The 19995-nt window shown below is 42.3% G+C and overlaps 1 protein-coding gene across 2 annotated transcripts in view; it reads left to right on the top strand.

Annotated features, from left to right (window-relative positions):
• The first annotated feature begins 425 nt into the window (after positions 1-425).
• CYP7B1 (cytochrome P450 family 7 subfamily B member 1) overlaps positions 426-19995 on the top strand; it is a 124510-nt gene continuing 104940 nt past the window's right edge. The window contains exon 1 of one of the 2 annotated variants that reach the window (XM_086740873.1): positions 426-557. In XM_086740873.1, coding sequence (XP_086596999.1) covers positions 463-557 — 95 coding nt within the window. In that variant the 5' untranslated portion in view covers positions 426-462. The remainder of the gene's footprint in view (positions 558-19995) is intronic. The other variant, XM_086740874.1, reaches the window with a different exon arrangement.

Raw genomic sequence — 19995 nt, 5'->3', positions numbered from 1 at the left:
ACCTGCCCAGGCCTAGCACCATTTGCACCGGCTCTGTGGGGGCCCCGAGCCCCTCCTGGGGTGCGGGAAGGCCTGGAGCGGCTCGTAGGGCGAGGGGCTGCTTTCGGGCGCGGTGGGATGACCCCGGGACCTCCCGCCCAGGTCTCTGTCCTGGGACCTTTCCGCCGGATCAGAGCCTTTTCCCTCACGCCCAAATCCGCAGCCTCCCTCCCGCCGCCGCCGGGAGGCCGCGGGGGCGGGCGGGCGCGACCCTCCCCGCGCCAGGAGCTCCCCGGGGAGGAGCCGGCCGGGTCGCACCGGGCCCGCTCGCCAAGTCCGACTCCGTGCAGCCAAACCCGGCCCCCTGGGCTCGGGAGTGGGCGGGGGAGGGCCGGCGGGCCGGGAGCCTCTCCTGCGGGGGAGCGGGAAGACGGGGGAAACTTTCCTCCCCGGCGACGGCGGCGAGGCGGGCTCTGCCCCAACATGGGCCACGGCGCGCTGCAGCTCGGCGCCTATGGCGGGGCGGCCGCCGCCGCCCTACTCCTCTGGGCCGTGTGCATGCTCTGCCGGAGGAAAAGGTACCGGAGCGGCGGGTTGGGGGTGGGGGGCGAGGGGCGGCCGCCGCATTCCTTCACGGCCGGGCCGGGGGAGCGGGGCTGCGAGGCAGGAGCCGCGCATTGGGCCGCGCTTTCCTCCGCCCGCCCCTCCGCGCCGGGAAGCCCTATCAGCGCCCGCCGCCGGGCTGTGGGTGGCGGTGGCGGAGCCCCCGGGGATGGCGGCCGGGGGCGAAGGGGAGCCGGGGAGGTGTGGGGCTGCGCGGGGCTGCGGGCGGCGACGGCGGCCGTTCTTCCTCAGCTGAGGGTCGCCGCTCCTCGCACGTGGGCGGTCGGCGCGGCCGGTCTCGCCCGTCGTGGGTGCGTGGGAGTCCGTGCTCCAAAACAAGGGGTGCGCGAAAGCACGTCGCCTGGCCCCTTGGGATGCGAGGATGAGCGAGCCTTAGGGTTTGCCAAAAACCTGACTGTTGGGTGCCGGATGTAGCCGAAGAGAGCCGGTGCGGCACTCGACGGCCTCGCCTGGGGGGGTCCCAGGTACCCGCAGGGGCTGGGCTGACAAGTGCCGGTGCTGCTGGTGTTGCTGGGTTGCAGCATCGGCCCTCCGCTGCCAGCTGTCTGTGTGATGGGTAGCTTTCAGGGGCGTTAGCAAAGCCCCTAGAAGTCGGGTCGTGGGCATGGCGGTGACTTCTGTTAGGGTCTCACCTGCTCTTGCCTTTCGTTTCTTTCAACTCTGCGGTCTAAAGCTTCACAGAAGGTGCACGTGTATTTTGGGACACTTGAAGTAGGCTGAAGATGCAGTTTTTTGAGGGGAGAGAAGCGCCATCTGGAACTGTTCTCCCTCTTTCTGAACAGTACCTGTTTCTTTATAGGCGAACCTTTTCCTTGGTGTTTTTCCCTTGTGTTGCCAATACTTTATGCTCCTCAGTGTCTGTTGCGCAGCTGATGAATAAATGTGTGTAAAGGTTTGGTGGAGGAGGAGTGAAGAAGGGGAAGGATCGCTATTCGCTGTATTGTCTGCTTATTTTTTTAAAGCGCATAACTCAACGCATAGCAAATAATAAGTTTAATTCTAAATAGTAAACAGTAACTTTTCCTAATCATTACAAATTGGTTTTGGAAGGGGTAGACATACAAATGCAAAAAAGAAATTGCAGTACTAGTCTCTGAAAAAAGGTCAGAAAGTCAGACTGGCAGTTTTTAGACCGATAACCCTAACTTTGGGACCATATGTAGAATTAATCAAGTAACAGACAAAAACTGTGAAAATTCTTATTTTGATCCCAGAAGGCATCTGGTCACTGACTGTAAATAGAGATGGATTACGTCCATGATGTCTGTTTTGGAACTATTATTAATATGATTTGAGTTAGAAAGCCAAATCCATCCCTTAAGTGGAAGACATCCATCCCAGTGTTCGAGTGGGATCGTCCCGTAAGACAAACTACTTGACAGAGTAGCTTAGGGTATGGGTTCATGTTTCAGCTCAGCTTACTGAATGGATAGCTGCTGCTCAACTGGTTATTCCTCCTCCTTCTCCCTATGCTTATCTGATCCCCTGTGAGCTGGTTCTGGGAGTTAAACCACCAAAAAACTGTTTACTTCTTTTGAGAGGTTTATTTTCTTGCAAGTTTAGCTCCCTAAAGAAGGTCAACACAGAAAACAAAAGGGGAGCAGTGAGGCCATAGTCAGGCCAAGTGGGATAGGGTGTCATTTTATGGTTAGAAGCTGTTGTACTGGCTCAGCCGTTATTGTAAAATCATGCCTGTGATTAGTAGAAATTGCAGTAGAATTGTAATTGGCTGAATTTTTGAACATGGAAACAGGCAAAGCTCTTGCTGCAAAGTTTTCAGCCAGATGTGAGTGGTAGGCAAAAAAGGATCAAAGAACCCGTTTGAGGTTATTTTCGTAACCCTTGTGGCTGTAGAGCTTTTAAAGCCAGCTCTTTAGAGTCTATAGCAAAAATTGTCTGGACATTTCTGCCACAACAGAATGATATTATGCAGGGTGCCTCAGCAAGAAGGCATACTGTCTTGCTGAAAAAAAAAAACAAAACTGCTGTTTGATTAATAAATAACTTCTTTAAATTTTTGTACACTTCAAAGTAGCGTGTAAGCAACTGGAAATAAAAAGTGGAAAACCCTGTCAACCGCTGTGTAATACAGCCCTCAGCATAAGTTCCTGGTGTAGAAGTGCTATCCTGCTCCCGTTAAATGTGCAATTATTTATTTCTTTTTTAGCATAAAGGAAGAGAAGAAATTGTGCGTGGTCTCGAGAGATGCCAGGCAGCAGCCCGGCTGTCTTCAGCAGCCATTTCTGATCTGCAGACAAAAAAAAAGCCATGCTAAGGGTGCCGTGGATTAAAAAGGGGGGATAAGGCTTAGTTCATGCCCGTCAGATTTGGTGCAAATTTGTGATCTCCCTTTGCTTATCTGACTCTTATCTGTTTATCCATCCCCATGTGTCCTCCACGTGTCATCTCTCTTCTTTCCCTTTCTTCTATTTGTATCTAACAAACCCAGTAGCAGGCGGAGCTGCTCCCGCCAGGAATCCACAAAAACCATTTGGGAACTTGTTGACATAGAGGCTGTTGGCAGATTACTGTGTCAATAAATGCCAAAGTCAAGGTTGTACTCCTGATCAAGGGTTATTAACATTTGGACAGAAACACAAACAATTCTGGTTTTGTTGAGCTTGCCTGTGCTAGAAAAAAATGTTGCTACTTCACCTATGCAGATGTTTTTGTATAAATTAATATGTTGGTATGCTTGTACCAGTGCGCAAACTCTGTACAAGGAGATTGTTTGTTCTTTACCAGAATAATAAAATTTAACATCTTAACAACAACTATGTGTGGGTTCCATCTAGAGTAGCAACAGTGGTCAAATGTGCCTGTATATAAATGAAGACTTTAAGTAAATATACACCATTAAGTGTTAACTTGCTCTTCAGACTTCGGTAAGCTTTCGGTAAGCTTTGCCATGTGATGCCTCTGTCCTGCTCGACTGAGGCGAAGCAGAAGCACCTACATATCTCTGAGAGTTACGCATCCAGGAGCATAACAAGGGTTTGTATATTCTAGGGAAGAAAACTCCCCAAATCCATCCCTGATGTTCCTTAAGCAGATGTTGCAGGATTTTGCTTTGTGGTGTGAGGTGCTTGTGCTTTGTTTCCTCTCTGCCTGAGTCCTCATTACTGGAGAAAAGATTTTGTCAGAAGAGATGTTGTATTGACTTAATCTGCCGTTGCCTTTTTCTGTAGTGCGGTTGGTGTAATCTGGTGTTACCAGCTTTCAGAGTGAGTTCAATACAGGTTTTCTTATTAAAGTATCTACTCTTTGGAGACAGCAAGGAAAGGAAGAGGAATTTCCTTTTGTATAAATGTTTATCATTTGAGTGCTGGTGGCAGTAATAACACAAAGGAAGCTAATTGGAGTCTTTGCCAGGTTTCGTTTCACAGATGGTGAAGAAACAGAAGTAGAACAAAAGTTTCCTTAATCACAGAAAATTTTATTTTGTGTTAAACTTCAATGTCAAATGAGGCTCAGTGCCTTCTGCGTGCCACAGAAAGATCTTCCTCTTACTGCTTAATGAAGAAAAGCCTGTCTAGGCTGTTTGCTCAGGAATGTGTTTTCTCCAGAGAGAGCTTCATTTGTGTTGTCGCACGAAAGCGTTTCTGCTATGGCAAAACCTGATGACTTCCTAGCCTGGAGATTGTACAGATTATTCTCTTTTGTCTTCATAAAATGTCTAAGTCAGCCTCAGCTTTATGGGGGTTTTTTTGTTTGTTTTCAAAGCGTTTTCCACTAGCTGTGCACAGTCTCACAGAGCAGGAGGTGGGATGGCAAGTAGAGCCAGCTCCTGCTCGTCTTCCAGAAGGAACGCTGCCCCAGTCAGGGAAGGGCCCTCGAGATCAACAGGCTGGCTCCTGGTGACTTCTATAGCTGTGCTACTATTCCACTTTTTCTTGCTCAAATTGATGCTTATTTTTTGGCTGCTAGTCTATATTGAATGTCCATGACTGAAAATGATCCCAAATCATCCCCAGCAGTTTGGGGACAAGGCTGGGATGCTCTCTGCCTCTCTCCTTGTGGGGCAGACACTGCAAATTACCAGGAAGAGGCTCAGACTGACCACAAATTAAAACCAGCGGCTTTGGAGAAGGGAACAGTGCAGAGAAGTGGAACAAAGATTGTTGCATCCGTATTTGTCCATTGAAATTGGATCCTGCTGTCCTGAGGTTTGCATCCCAAAGTCTTTCAGATAAAGAAGATACAGGCCCAACCTGGAAATACTCAAGAGAGGTTTATGTCTGCTTGGGAAGTTTACACACGTCCTATGGGAGCTACATAGGATTTGTAAAAATTATTCCCTCTGCAACTCTATGTGTTAGTAAGGTTGGTATTTTGGTTATTTTTAGTGAGCTTCACAGTCAAGGTTGCTTGCAAGGAATGACACAATATATGGCACGTGTAACCTGTGTGGGTTTTACTGTACAGCAGTACAGGAATTCCCATGCTGGGTTAGACGGTGCACATATGTTCTAATGTATTATTTCTGACTAGCTTCAATGTGTCAGAACATGGTATAAAAAAAAAACTTAAACAGTATAATTGTAGATTAAAGTCAACATAAGAAGAAGTGTTTGATAAATTTCTCAGAAAGGATTTTGCTATGGCCTGAGTTACAGATTTAAAGCCTTGTGGGAACAAAGTGTCTTTCATTTTTCTCTTTTATTCTGTCCTCTAAAATACCTCCAATCTATACAATTGCATTAATCTAAGATACTTTTCAAAAAAAATCACTCTCTTGAACCCAGATAGATATTGTTGAAAAGAATATAGATTTCCTCTTTGCCTTCAAGAACATCTTATCCTTCTCTGTGACAAGCTGTGAGCTTGCTAACAGCTCTCTTACCAAGCGAATTGTAGTTCACAAGATGTCATCAGCCTGTCTTTTTTACCACTTCTGCTAATTTAGGCAATATGTTAAGGTAGTTTTCTGTTGGAGGGAACATCAGGAAGGACAGATAGAAGGATACCAGAAAAATCTAGCCTTCCCCGACTTACCTTGGCTTTCTACAGAGGCCGTTTTCTCCATCCTCTTGGTTGGAGTCCTAGGGAGTGCATGCATTTTCATGGCCTCCTTTTGTTAAATGTCATTGTCCACTATTACGCCATGCTGGAAAGATTAGGCCTGAAGACTGAAACTATTTAAGGCAGAAAAGTAACAGTTCTGTTTCTTAAGTAGCCTTAAAAAACCTTTCCTTCTCACCACCACACTTGGGTTTTCTGTCAACTATTCGCTGTTGTGCCAAGATGCGATGGAGGCTTATTTCTCTACTTGCTTCTTGTAGTAAGAGCTTAGTGAAGGTCGAATAAAAGAAAGTAAGCCTTATCAAGATGTACAAGGCTCAGTTCACTGACTTCTGGGTTCTCTTACGGCACTAATAGACCTGGGGAGCCATTACATTACGGGTCTTGCAAGATAGCGTGTCTCAAGACAGGTTTTTCTTATCTTTTTTAATGCTGCTTGTCATCCTTCTGGTATGTAGCCTGGGTATCATGTACATCTTGGGTTCTGCTTCCTACCAAGGCTTTGAAGATGACACTGAAGATGACACCTCTTTTAGTAGATAATGAACTTTTCCCATAATTTATAATTTACAGTATTCTTTGCTTAAGGTACGCTGCCACCTAGCAACAGTTTCCCTTCCCTCCCAGTTTTCTTGACCTACTTTGTCAGGGGTTCTTCAGCTTTAGTTTATACCTGGTCTGGTCTTGATTAGCATCCAGAACCCATCAGTAGATGCCATCCTGGTAAATGTATGGGGGTGTGGGGTGGAGATACTTTTAGGGGCAATAAGAACTGCTAGCTTCAAGTTCTCACTAAAATACAAAGATTTTTACTTTTACAGTGGTTTTTCCTTCCAATGTTTTTGTGAAAAATGTCTGTAATCTTTTTTTTTTTCCTTGAAGTGCTTGGTTTTTCCTTTCTTCTGTTTATTTCTTTGGAGGAAATAAAATTAAAGGGCGAGAATGAAAGGGAATTGCTTTCAGCTCTTTTTATTATTCCAGTGCAACATGAAGCATGCTCCATGGAGCACCCATCAAAAGCACTGCACACAAATGCACACAGCTTACAGAAAGTACTGAACGATTAACCCTTCTGTTCCTGCTCCAAGTTGATAGTCCTAAAGGTATGAATGAGGAGAACCCATGCAAGTACAGACTGCTTCAAAAATGAGATTCATGTTTACTACTATATTTAGAGGAGGAAAGCATGCTAGTTGGTAAATCTTAGCTGAAAGGTTACATATAAAGGCTGGTGTGAAGGAAGACACAAATCTTAATCCTGGTATCCCGTCACAGGAGATATTAACTACTTCTCCTTTAAGCATGATGGCAAAATTTGCCACCTCATATGTTTTAATCATTGATGACATAACTAGAGAGCTACATCATCAGACGACTGTGGGACAGACTGTAGTCTGTCCCACAGTCCTACCTGGGCCTTCGACTCCCCCAGCCAAGAGTGACTTCTGTGGGATGCAGGGGCTTGGATCCTTCCCGAGCTTGCAGTCTTGCCTGCGGGCTCTGCCTTGGCTCCCCCGCTGTCAACTGGAGGTCAATGTGTCTCCTCTTCATCTGCGGATAACGCAGCCGAATGCTTCACAGGGCATGTAGACAGTTACCAGAGAAGATGAAAAAAATTCTGTCATGGTATAAACACTCAACATGTGCTGAGTAGCTGTTGCCTGCCCATTCCCTTTCTCCTGTATGCTGAAGTATAAGTTCTAAGCCAGAAATGCCACATTTTATTGCAATATTCAGCTAAGCTGTTGGATCACGTCAGCCACTTTAGTGTTTTGCCCAGTTATGAGTACAGTCCCCTATAAAATCATTTGGGATTTTTTCAGTCAAGTATTTTAATTAAGAAGTTGGGCAGAGCTTGTTTTGGTATAATAATATAACCGTTCTCAGTACTCCATCTAGTCACTTATTTAACTTAGTGCATAGTAATGCCAGGGAGTAGGGGAAATACAGAAGCTAAAAGAAACAGCATAAGTGCAATGTTAATACACTATATGAAGTTAAGGAAAAACTCACAGTTAAGTTGGCAGTCTTTTTCTCTTCTATCCAAGTTTTATACAGCTACTTGGTAATGGAGCCAGGGTTGGAATTCATTTTCCTGACTTCTAGTTTTATGCTTTAACTTGCTGCCTTTCTTTTCCAACACGCTTACCATATATGACATTATAGCTGTCTGATAAACTAACTTTTTCAACCATGAGGCAGATTTTGAATTCTGATTTAAAACTTCAGTAGTGTTCTGTTTCTTTCTCCACCATTTACTGATCCTTCTACAAGATGCGTGTAGCTTTTTAGGCTAATATCCATTTGCACGCCGTCTGGGAGAATTTTGGCTGACTGAGAGTCCCATAAAACAAAAGTTTCCTCTTTACAAACCACATGGAGCTTGGCTGTAGATATTCAGTTCCTTTCTCCACAAACTGTTTTTAATGGTGCCAGATTCTTCTGTTTCTTCTCCTTGTTTGGCACATGTCAGGAAAAAAAATCTTGGCTCTTGTATAGAACATATCTTGTTTCCTCTTAACTGCTCGTACTTTCTATTCGTAATTCAAATCAGCAGAAAAATGCTATGGTTGTGCTTCTCATGATTTAATCTTGTAGTTTCCTAAGCAATATGTTCTTTAAAAAAATGTAGGCCTGGTGGTAGGAGATTCTAGCTCAATGCAATCGATTACATCCCTGTTGATTTGGGAGAGTATTGTGTGGTGTCCTGACAGGGTGACCTGCTCAAGCCCTGTGGAGGCACGTGAAGGAAGACCTGACGAGCAAAATTAAGCTAAAATGAGATGTTGGAGGAGTGTCCTCTCTGTCACACAGCTGTCCCTTCTTGACGCTGCAGGGAAAACCCAGATTGCAGCACTGCATGTTGCAGGCTCATGTTCGTAGTGGGAAGTTGAAGAAGCATCTCCTTCATGGTCTGTGGCATCCCAGGAACCTGTCAGAGAGCCGGTGCACGTTTGTCACAAGCTGCTCATGTTGCTTGCTGACAGCCTCACTCTGCACCCATGGAGTTCTTGTTTGTATAAGTCAATCTGCTACTGATGCCTAAAACAGAGCACAGTGCTGCTAAGTGTGGTTGCCCATCTGATTTCTTGTTGTTCCTCAGAAAAATCAGCAAACCACTTACCGGCCTGCTCTTTCCTGACCCCAATTCCTTGCTTCTCAGAAGGCCTGTCCTCAGATTTTTCCTGAGTGGTCATTAAAAATTCTTATGTCACTTGCCTCGCCTAAAAAGATTGAACAAAATGTGAAATTTTGAATGATGCGTTGAAAAAATGATCATAGAAAATTGCTGCATTTTCATTATTTTTTGAAGTTACGTAGTACTTAGGTCTCATTTCAAAACTAAGAATGCAGAAGTTTTGCTATTATTAGCTCTGGCAGTAAAAAAAAAAGAAAAACAAAACCAAAAGGAACCTGTATATTGCTTGAGAAGCCAAACTGCTACTGTTAAAGGACAGTAGACAGAATTGACGGAGAACTGGTGATTCAAGTGAAGTTTCTGAGAAGTCAATATTTCGGGGTTTTGTACTCTTTTTTTTTTCCCTTTGTATGCATGCCAGCAGAAGGATGGATTTGCCCCTTTGTCATAGTGTAATACTGCAGGCTTCAGAGAGATAGTCTCCAGCTTCCTCATAGGGCTCCAAGGAAAATCAAGGTATTTTCAGATACTCTCATTTAATCTGGTTAAGGAAAGCAAGATGCTTACTGAAGGCAGGACAGTTGCTGCTGTCTACTCGGAGAGAATTTGAGTGACTTCCACTCCTGGTCCACTCAGCTGATGCTGCTGTAGCGTTGGGTCACTGCTTCCCTAGCAGGGAGGTACTGCTCCATGTTTATCTCTTCAGTGCTGGTATGTTTTTTTAGGTTACAATACCTCCTCTTCAGAGCTTCTGATGTGTGATAGATCGTAGCCATACTAATTCTCTCCAGCTGTTTTTTCAGTATGAGAGGCTTTGGGAGTCCCATTTGGGAAGCTTCTCTGAAAATAGCTGAAACAGTGAATTGATGACAAGGTACAATTTTTTTCCTTCAGTTGTTCAGGAATTGATCTGCTATATGTACTCATCTCAGACTTATACTTCATAAAGACAGAAAAAGCCTCCCTGGAAGGTCTGCTTTTGTTTTGGTAGGTACCAGTATTTGTAAAATGTTCCCAATGGACTATGTGTTTCTTTCTTACTCCTTTCGAAAACTTCTGTTATTTTGTTGGATGAGATTTTTTCAATTTTTTAAAAAGATTTTCAGATGTCGAGGTTAGTTTTCAGCACAATAACTGTTTTGCTTAAATAGCAAATTTCTAAGCCCTACAGCTGAGGGTGAGGCAGGTTGCCAGAGCCTGCACTGCAACGCTCATGTGCGATTCCCATTTAAAAAGGAGCAGCTGTGTAGCTGTACGAGAAGTGAAAATGTCTCTCGATTCAGGAGTCATCCAAGAACCAATTGTAAAACACGATGAACCCATAGAATTGATATTCAGGCAAAATGGGGAGGAAAAATGAAAGTACTGGAAGGGTAGGCTTGTACATGGTGCTCTTTTTAACCTCAAATACATGCTTGGAAGATTCTCATTCAACAGCAGTAGGACTTAGATGTGTGTATCTGATGATGAAATTAAGCTTACAGTGCATGACACTACACAAAAGATGTTTGAGCTTTTCAGTAACAGTTGCCATAAGAGCATACGTGACTGATGCAGATTCATTTCCAGGCCCTGGAACAAGTGCAACAAGCTGGGTTCAGAGCCTAGGCTCCTTCTGAGGACCAAATGACAGAAATTCGCAGTTTGTGTCCTAGCAGCTTGCAGGTAATATCCTCTAAAGCCAGGTTAAATTATCGGTCGCTGCTAAGGAGCAACACAGAATTGTTCACAGCAGGACTGGAGAGGTTCCTCCTGTGTGTTAGTGTTCAGTGGCTTGGGAAACAGCTGCTTGTGCAATGTCTGGTTTGTGGTTGAACAGACAGCTGAACTTCTGGCATTGCTGCTTTAAGATATAAAAATGATAATTAAGCTTCAAACAAATCTTGCATATGTGAATGAGTCAGGATTATATATTTTTTTTCTGTAAGCTGTTTAGTTCTTTGCATCCTATGTAGTGAAAATGCTGCTAGATCCTACTTGATATTACCACATTACGAGAGAAGGGATTTTTTTCATAACCTGTGGGCTTCCTCAGATAGAACCACATCAGATGTAATAAATTTAGAGTCTCAAAAACCTGTTGTTATAAGACTTTAAAATAAAACCGTGCATGCTACTTCTGTAAGCTCTGCAGTGGTAAGAAGCCAAACCAGACAATAGCGAGATCTGTAGGGCTCAGAAAAAAGTTCACATTTCCTGGCTTTGTGATCTTATTTGCAGAATTAGGACATACCTTCATGTTTCGCCCTCCCAAACAGATGTCAAATAAAGTACAGTCTTATGTCCTGTGTAGACTAGGCCATTGCAGTGTCTCCTGCATCAACTACCTTAAATTGTGGTTGAACACAATTGTCCTTGGAATTGCGCATGGAAAGATGTCCTGCCTTTGGTTTATTTTTTCCTTTGAGTGGTGAGTGCTCCAGTGCTTATCCTGTAAGTTGTTCTTACCATTCTGTCTTCATTTTAAGAAAGGAGGGTGAATTCAGTCTCTTTAGTGGATGCGTATGTATGTTTAAACATTGGAAAAAAATTAATTAAAAGTGATGAAAGATATCCTAAGATGGCATCCAAAACTAACAAATGAGCATCTCATGTTCAAAGTATTGAGTACTGCTGTTGCAAATAAATAACTGCTTAAAGGTGCTGGCAAGCTCAGCTCACACGACTTTAATTGTACCTCCATGGCAAGTTAGTATGGACTGAAGCAACTTGCTGTCTAGCCGTTCTTCCCACCCCCAGAACATTTGGGTGGATCGATGTATGTGTGCTGCCTGCTGCTGCTCCATGGTCTGCATTGGACACTTGCTTGCTTGTTGTGGGAAAAAGGAGAAGAGCAGCCAGGTATTTTTAACCAAAGCTATAAAAAACGGAGACAGTTCAGATGGGACCAGATGAATCAGTACTTCTTTTTTTCCGCTTAGACATTAAAAATCTTGTTTGTTTTGTTTCGCACACTATTTCGATGTATCTTGTTATTAGTAATACCTCTGAGATGATTGTTTAGTGGCCAGGAATATGTGTGATCTCATGCCTCTAAATTGTGTCTCAGCAGTTCCAGAGACCCAAATGCACTGTATGAAATGTAGAAATGTGAGGGATGAAGCAACTTAAAACTATAATGATAAAGTTCATTTCATCAAAATGAAAGCCCAGAAAGATTTTTCTTGTAATTGTTTCCAGCACAAATATAATGTGCTGATTTGGAAGGTCAGATGGTTTCTGTCATCAGACCATGTGAAAAAAAAAAACCTCAACAACTCAGTAAGCTTATAGTTGTAACTTTGTAGGTAATTGGCAGTGTTAGGAATGCTCTCTAGAGATACAGTTTTGGTCCCTCATTAGTGGTTGAATTAAAGACAACAGGCTCAGTTTTCAGTGAAGGACAGCAGCACTGGAGACAGCAGGAAGATGGAAGTCCCCACGTGTGCTCTGATGATGGTCACTTCCAAAGTGAAATCTGTCCTCAGATTCCCAGAGATGCAGGACATTGCCACACCCGATGGCTTTTCTTAGTGGGCAGGACCCAAAGTTCTGGAAGACAAAAGCCCTCTGCTACCACCCATGACCATTTCTACCTCTGGTGTCCTATTTAGTCCCAGGCATTCTGATCAGATACAGCTACAGATTCAGCCCTGTTGTATCAGATGCTTCTTTTTTACTTTTTGAGGCAAATATCAAATAATCTTCTTAAAGGGAGCAAGGTAGTAGAAAGTCTTTCCTGCTCATGGCATTCAGTTAATTTCTCAAAATTGTGTTAGGGTCAAATAAATTGATTTATCTGCTGATTGTATGAATTTTACAGCAAATCAGTACAGAATATGGACATCATCTCTTTTGTTTTCCAAGGTTGGACTGGTCAATGCAGCCTCAATAAACATAACTTTGTATGCTAAATTTCTCAAAACTGCTCTGTATATGAAAAGCAACCAACACAGTTGGATTCTGTAATATAAATAAGGTCTTTGGGCCCTACTGCAATTCTGCTGATAATCATAACCTGACTGCAGAGTTTGGCTGGTGAGTACTGCTAGATTTATGTCAGTAAAGGATAAAGTCTGTATTGGTCACTTTTTGCTCTTTCAACAGGCTTTATATTTTGTATCATCCCTTTGTTTCTGGTAGATATTAGAGTACTTTTTTTTTTCTGATTTCTCAGTTTGTTTTTTTACTGTTCACAAAATTCACTGTGCTGTGTAGGAACTGTCCTCATGAATTCCCATTGCTCTGCTCAGGGGGGAACGTAGGCTATTGAGACTCTTCTTTGTTTCATTTGAGTGGGTTTTGCTAATTGCTTTTATCACATTGGAACCTGTAAGGGGATTTTCTGTAGACAAAATGACAATAAAAAAATTGAGCGCTTTTGTTGGTAAGTCACCTGGCAATTCCGCCTGGATCCTCAACATAGCTGTCAGCAGATATGAGTGGCTCCTTAACATCCAGTGCCTCTAATTGCCCTTTATTTCCCCTCTGTTCTCCTTGTGTGGGATTTATTTCTTAACTGATGGGATGAAACCCAAGAGCAAGTTGTGATGGAATGCATCTCCAGTCAGCAGTAGGGAGAATGAAAGAGCAAATTAGGACAGTCAACGTGCAGCAGGAAGAGAAATTTCATCCTACCTCCTGTGGTTGTGGTTGATCTCTCCCCATCCCACTTCATCCTTGTATCATCACTTCCCTTACAGCTTGGCTCATGCCAGGAGCCTGCCATTTCTGTAGCCCTAAGGGGCAGGGACTTCAACACTTTGTCCTTCCAAAAGGCTCATGGTAGCTCCCCCAGTTATCCATTTGTATCCATCTTCTTCCCCAAACATAAAAATAGTATGAGGTTTTATGAACTTCCTAAGAAAATATGATTTAATGAATATCAAGCCCCAAGAATGAGATGGCAGCTGTTAGTTGAATATATGTAGGAGTGGACAGCCTCCATGAGTCCCAGGTAGGCCTGTTCTCTGGCTTTTGAAGAAAATTTACATTGAATCCTAATGAAGTTTACTGAACCACTGGATTTGTAATTATTAATGTTTATGAATTTCACTAGGTTTATGTTAAAGCAAGATATATTGGGATTTTTTTTTTTGTCTAGCTTTAAGTTTTCCCCTTGAGCTACGCTGTAGTCCCTTCTTATCTTCAGCTTGGTCAAGAGTAGGTTGAAAGCTTCTTGCCTTTCCTGCAACACCTTCCCTTTGCAGGGCTCCTTCCTTCATCCAGGGAAAGGATTAGAGCCACCACTATTCTCTTCATTTATATGATTCTGTCATTGTCCTGACACCAGCGTAATCTTCTTGACTGGCTGATCAAACTGATTTTCAACAGTTTTAGACAGAGTCAAAAATTAGTGCATTTAAGTCTTCCTTGATTTTTCTGGCAGTTTCTCTGTCATTCATTTTAAGATTTTCTTTCTTTATCTCAAGTCCCTTTTGGTTTTTACTGTGCTTATCTTCCTCCCTATAAAATATCTACCGCAGCTGGTGTTTTCTAACCTTTAGGCCTCTAATTCTTGTAATCTCATGTTAAAGCAGTTAATGGCTGGTAACAGACCCTTATCAGACTTTGTATTATTGCAGTATTTGACATGACTTTTTGGCCTGACTTTAGACATTTGAGGTTTTCCATTAATTTCAGCAAGCCCAGGGTTTTACTTTAGCTAGTTGCTCACACCATAGAGCTTCTGTGGTGGCTGCAGCTTTATCATATAGCCAAATGAAATAATCTCTTCTGCAAGTTGTGCATGTAGATTTAGCCTTTTTGTGATTTGTAACACATCAGTACCAACTGAAATACTTCTGCATAAGAAAAACTGTTCAAAATCACAGCAAATCCTGATGCTTTGGGCTTTTGAGAAGGGAACAGAGCTCTGGTTTGCGATCCTGCTTCTACCAAGAAACGGCTCTGCATTTTGTAGCAGAGGGAGGTTGGCATTTTCACTCTGCAGGATGAAAATACATGGTTGTTAAGGGTGCTTTTGGGAGAGTCACAGTCCCTGAATTTGTCAGTGACATTTTAAACACCCAGCCTGGCCACATTAGTTGGGGTTGTGATCTGTCCCTCTTCTCACCAACACAGCTGTGCCTGCAGAAGGCCTCCGGCAGTAGCAGTGGTACCTGGGGGGCAGGGGGAATTGCCAGAGTAACTCTTTCCGGTTGAGGAACCAGCTTAGTGTGTCTCTTTGAGGCATGTTTGTTCATATGGCATTCACACGGCTTTACTGACGAGTAGGGCAGACCAGTACCTCAAAGGGGCCTACAAGAAAGATGGGGAGAGATTTTTCAGTAGGGCCTGTTGTGATAGGATGAGGGGTAATGGTTTTAAAATAGAGGGAGGTAGATTTAGATTAGATATTAGGAAAAAATTTTTTACACTGAAGGTGGTAGAACACTGCAGCAGGTTGCCCAGAGAGGTGGTGGATGCCCCATCCCTGGAAACATTCCAGGCCAGGTTGGAAGGGGCTCTGAGCAACCTGATGTGGTTGGAGATGTCCCTTCTCCTTGCAGGGGGGTTGGACTAGGTGACCTTTGAAGGCCCCTTCCAACCCTAACCATTCTGTGATTCTATCAGTGTAAACCTTGATGCTAAAGACGTGCAGCCCGACCATGCATGAGTTCTTTGCTTCTGCTGGGCCTTGCTTTACCATCTCACCACCTTTATGTAGTGACTTATCTTACCATGTAAAGGATAATACTTGCAAGTTTAGTTGGGGTTCATAAGAGTTCACTTATGTTGTGAATTGATTCAGTGAATTGCTGAAGCAGTGGCTTCCTTTTAAGCCTCTGCATACCTCCCAATTTCAGTGGGACTTGAGCTTGTAAGTAGAGCAGATGCCCAAGATTTTTGACAGATCAGCACTTTCTTGCTGCAGCTAATGTGAATTTCTGGTTTGATGGTATGATAGAGAATATAGAGTAGTATTTCCTTGCCTTAGTGCTACTAATTCCTGGGGGAAAAAAAATGTGGTACTAACTTTATGCTTTGAAGAGAATTTCAAAGCTCAGTTTTGATACAGTTAAAATGCCTTTATTCATAAATTCTTGAAGAGTTTAAATTCAGTACTTGGAATGCAATTTTGATTGCCTAAACGTTTGTGGAGGATGAGACCACTTCTTGTTGGTGACTGAGGCTGCTTAAAAATAGAACTTTCACTTCCATCCACATACTCATACTGGTTGGCAGCTTAAAAGACTGGGGCTGATTCTAGGTTTCCTTTCATCTGAAAAATTACACGTACTTGAATTGTATGGATTGCCTGGAAGTATACTGGCCACATGGCCCTGATCATGTTCCTAACGCTGCGAAGCAGTGACTTGTATCTCAGACTTCTTTCTGGGTCTGTAATGGTAGCAGCTGCATGTGGCAAGCCAGAGTTGGCACGCTCACTGTCCTCTGCTAAACCCACCCCTTATTTTTCTTTCCATAAACTTGCACGCTTGTGCTTAACCACATCTGCTGACAAGTCCGATTTGATGCTTTCCACTCGGATTAGCCTTTTAAAAGCAATCTGAAGCTTATTCTCCTTTCATAAAAAACATGGATAGGTGTAATTCTATTGACTTATACAAAGTAAAAGTCTTTTTCAGTGTTTGAGCATTCTGATGCCTTTAGAACCTTTTTTAATTTGTAAGCAATAAGATGCAGAATACAGTCAAGGACTTCTGTCTTCCAGCTGCAGACCACACAGGATGTCAATTTTCTGGAACCATGATGACAAAACTAATCACATAATTGTTAAAAGTTACAAAGTCGCTTTTGAGCCACAAAGATTTTGTGATATTACAGTATTTTTTCTTTGTTTTGGGCATCTGGAAACTGAGATAGTCGTCTTTAAAAAAATCCATCCTGAGTTTTTGAGTGAGTTGTCCCCCGAAAAGCTCCTCTGGTAGCCTTCAGCCACACAGAGCTGGCTGCAGCTTGTTATCACTGGATTTTTAAGAATTTCTTCTGGTCACTTTAGTACAAAGTAGGTTCCTCTAGTACGAAAAAAAAAAAAATTGCTGTGGGTAGTAAAAATAATGTGCTTTTTCTGTTGCGAAATGTGCATGTCTTCCTTCCCACAGAAACCAACTGCGAGGGGAGAAGGAAGGGAGGCTGTGTACAATCGAGGTGTGTGACCGGACCCAGTACCTGGGAAGTGATCCTTGTCCTACCCCACAGACAAAGCCACACTGAGCTTAATTAATTTTTTTTCAAAAGAAAGGACCTTTGCCTAATCAGCTATCATAATAATGCCATTGCAATCATGAAGAGTTTAAATCCTCTTCTCTATTTTTTCCTTACCACCTGGAGTATCACTTCTCCTAATCCTGATGTTCAATTCTTAATTGGCAGCTTCTATTTCAACGTTAAAATTGTTCCTTTTTTAGCTAGGCAGTTTTTCTTAAATTGTTGGGGACTGTGAGCAAATGGTAGGATAACTCCCGGGTGTATGGTGGAAAAGGCATAGGGTAGGTAGTTTAATTTGGGTGTAATAGGTGGTAAAACTTTTGGAAACAAAAAGAAGAAGAGAATGGTAGACTGAAAACCCCAACCATCCTTTGATTACTACCAGATTCAAGTGTTCCTTCAATCTTAGCATACTAATTACCCACAACTGATATATTATGGATGCTTGTAAATAAGTAATTTTCCTTTATCTCTGGTTTAACTCCTGAAGATACTATTTTAGGTGCTTATTTTGATGTAAGCCTTACATTCATTTAGCTGCACTGTCTGGTGTCAAAAATGAAATTTAGCTAAATTCATGTATGTTTCACGATGTATACCTTTTAAATAATATCAATTATCTTGTCAGCCTACTGCTTTATGACAATCAATAACTTTTAAAAGAAAAAAACCTCCTTTTTTTTCTTTAAAACTGATTTATATTGGTTGCCATTTTCTTTAGTATCAATTACTTTTTATCATCAATTCGGACACTTGGAGATCTTTGGGTGAAACTGGAAGCAAAGCCCAAATCCTATAAAATGAGTTTGTTTCTTATTAATGGGTAGAAATTAATGTGTTTTCTCAGTTCACATATGATCTTCTGAGCTTGCATTTTTCCCTTTTTTTTTTTTTAACAAAAAAAAAATGTTAGGGGAACCAAACTGTTACCAGTCTTTGGCTTTCTTTAGATTTGTGGTTTGACTCTCCCAGCATGACTGTGCTGCTGCAGCTATGGCAGTGCTGGAAGCCTGCTGTGTGTGTGCTGTGTTGATGATCTCTAAATCATGTCATCTGTGGTTGAGTGTGATGCTGCTTGGTCCCAGGAGGTCATCTTCACTCGGTATCAGCAGTGATGGAGCCACGCTGGGGTTCAAATCACTATTACTCCAACAAGACCTCGCTGAAATAAAAATGTTGAGTGTTCACCACTATAGTTCATGGAGAAATTCAGTTTATTATTGCACAGTCATATAGTGTTGGCAGAAACTTTAACCTCTTTTTACAGGCTGATTAGTCAAGAGTTCAGCGAGGAGTCTACACTTGGGATTCCTGGTTTGGGTCATCTACCATGTTTCTTTGCTTGGTGTGTGAAAGCACCTGGCATACGCCTATGCCTAGAAAGCATAGCTAGTTCCTCACCCTTGTGCCAGTGCCAGGAGCGCTGTTTTTTATGTCCTTTGTGCCATTTTTGGACTGATGGACTTTGCTGACTTAACTCAAGTCACCCATTTACAGCAAAGATTTGAGTTATGTCCAGTGTATCTGGCTCCTGCAGAGCCTCCTATTATATGAGGAGGCTCTGTCCATTTTTTTTCTGAGTAATTAAAAAGTTATCTGGGTGAAACTCATGGACAATTATGTAGGATCACTTGAATTTTCTCATGGATAAAAAGGAAAGTCTGTCTCATAAGCAGCAGTAGAAGATGTTTGATGTAGTATTAAGAATACAGTCTTTTTATCTTGGCTTATTAAAAGTGATGACAGCAATAATTAATACATTTTTAAAGTAAGAAAGAATATGCAACAAAGACATTCAGGCAACTTGTTTGTAATTCCCGTAGATGCACTCTGCCTCACAAAAATGACTGCAAGAAGTTGATAAGTCTTTTTTGCTCCACAAAATCCAAGCGAAATTACTTTCCATTTTTCAACCTGGTGCTTCTGCCAGATTTGTTATGTTGGGAACATGATGTGGTGTAAAAGGCATCTGTAACCTCAGGCTCTCAAGAGAAAGCCCATGTTTTATACATTATTCTCTTCTCTTCGATGGATACCTTCTAGGAAGTGTCTTTGTTAGTTGTTCTTTTTTCCAGTACAGAAATACTGCTTCAACATGTTCTCTGCTGAAATGTCAGCGTTGTGCTGTTGTGTAGGTGGTAGTATGTATTATACACAGTTTTCAAAACCTGAATAATCAGTGATGTTCATGACTTTGCCAGGGAAAACAAATGGCTGTGTCATTTTGATTTCGGTATATCAAGAAAATGTAACCTATAAAAGTTAATTAGCATTCTTCCAGAAGGAGGTTGTTTAACTAACATCTTTGTTTCCATGTTTTCAGTTTTGTCAGAAGTTGGAGGGGAGTGTTTTATTCTGTTGCTAATATATACTCATAGATTTGCAGAGTATTTCACGGAGTTTCAGCTATCATGCATCTGTCCTTCATTTCAGCAAACAGCTAGATTTTCCACTCACTTGAACAACCGTGTAGAGCTACTGAAAATTTTAATTTTAGTTTTCATGTAATTTTTTACATAATTTTTATAAATAAAATTCCTTGAGCCTGATGATGCTCCTGTTATGTATCAAAATGAGGTTTTGCCAGTGATTTTGACAGGAGAAATCCTGCCGTTGTCATTGAAATCCTGACCATCTGTGTCGCTGGTCGTTCCGGGGAGTTGATGGGTTCCACCTCTTGTGGGTTCAGTTCTCCAGCAGGCTCAGTTCTTCCTGTTCAACCTGGATATTACTGATGTTTGGCTGCACTGGATGCACAAAAGTTTCTGCTCTGAAACAAAACTGAAGTTTGAGCACCCATAATACTGAATTAAGTTATCTCACTTTCTTTTTCTATATAAATTCATTAGCCTTTCTCCACCACTTTAGAAGCTAATTGATAGAAGACATAGCTGTTTGCACACCAGCATTACTTAACTGTGCTAAGGGAAGTTATAAAAATTAGAGAACAGGCTTCTCTCACACTAATTCATTTCATAAACCAACTAGACTGAGGTCTTCCTAAGGTTGAAAAATCAAAGATTAATTAAATTGTCCTTTCATAGTAAAATTACATTGGTAGCTTTACAAATATTCTA

This window comes from Chlamydotis macqueenii, chromosome 2, assembly GCF_036417535.1.
Source record: "Chlamydotis macqueenii isolate bChlMac1 chromosome 2, bChlMac1.mat, whole genome shotgun sequence".
Taxonomy (NCBI): domain Eukaryota; kingdom Metazoa; phylum Chordata; class Aves; order Otidiformes; family Otididae; genus Chlamydotis; species Chlamydotis macqueenii.
Note: the sequence above shows the minus strand (reverse complement) of the source record. Positions and strands in the feature narration are given on the sequence as shown.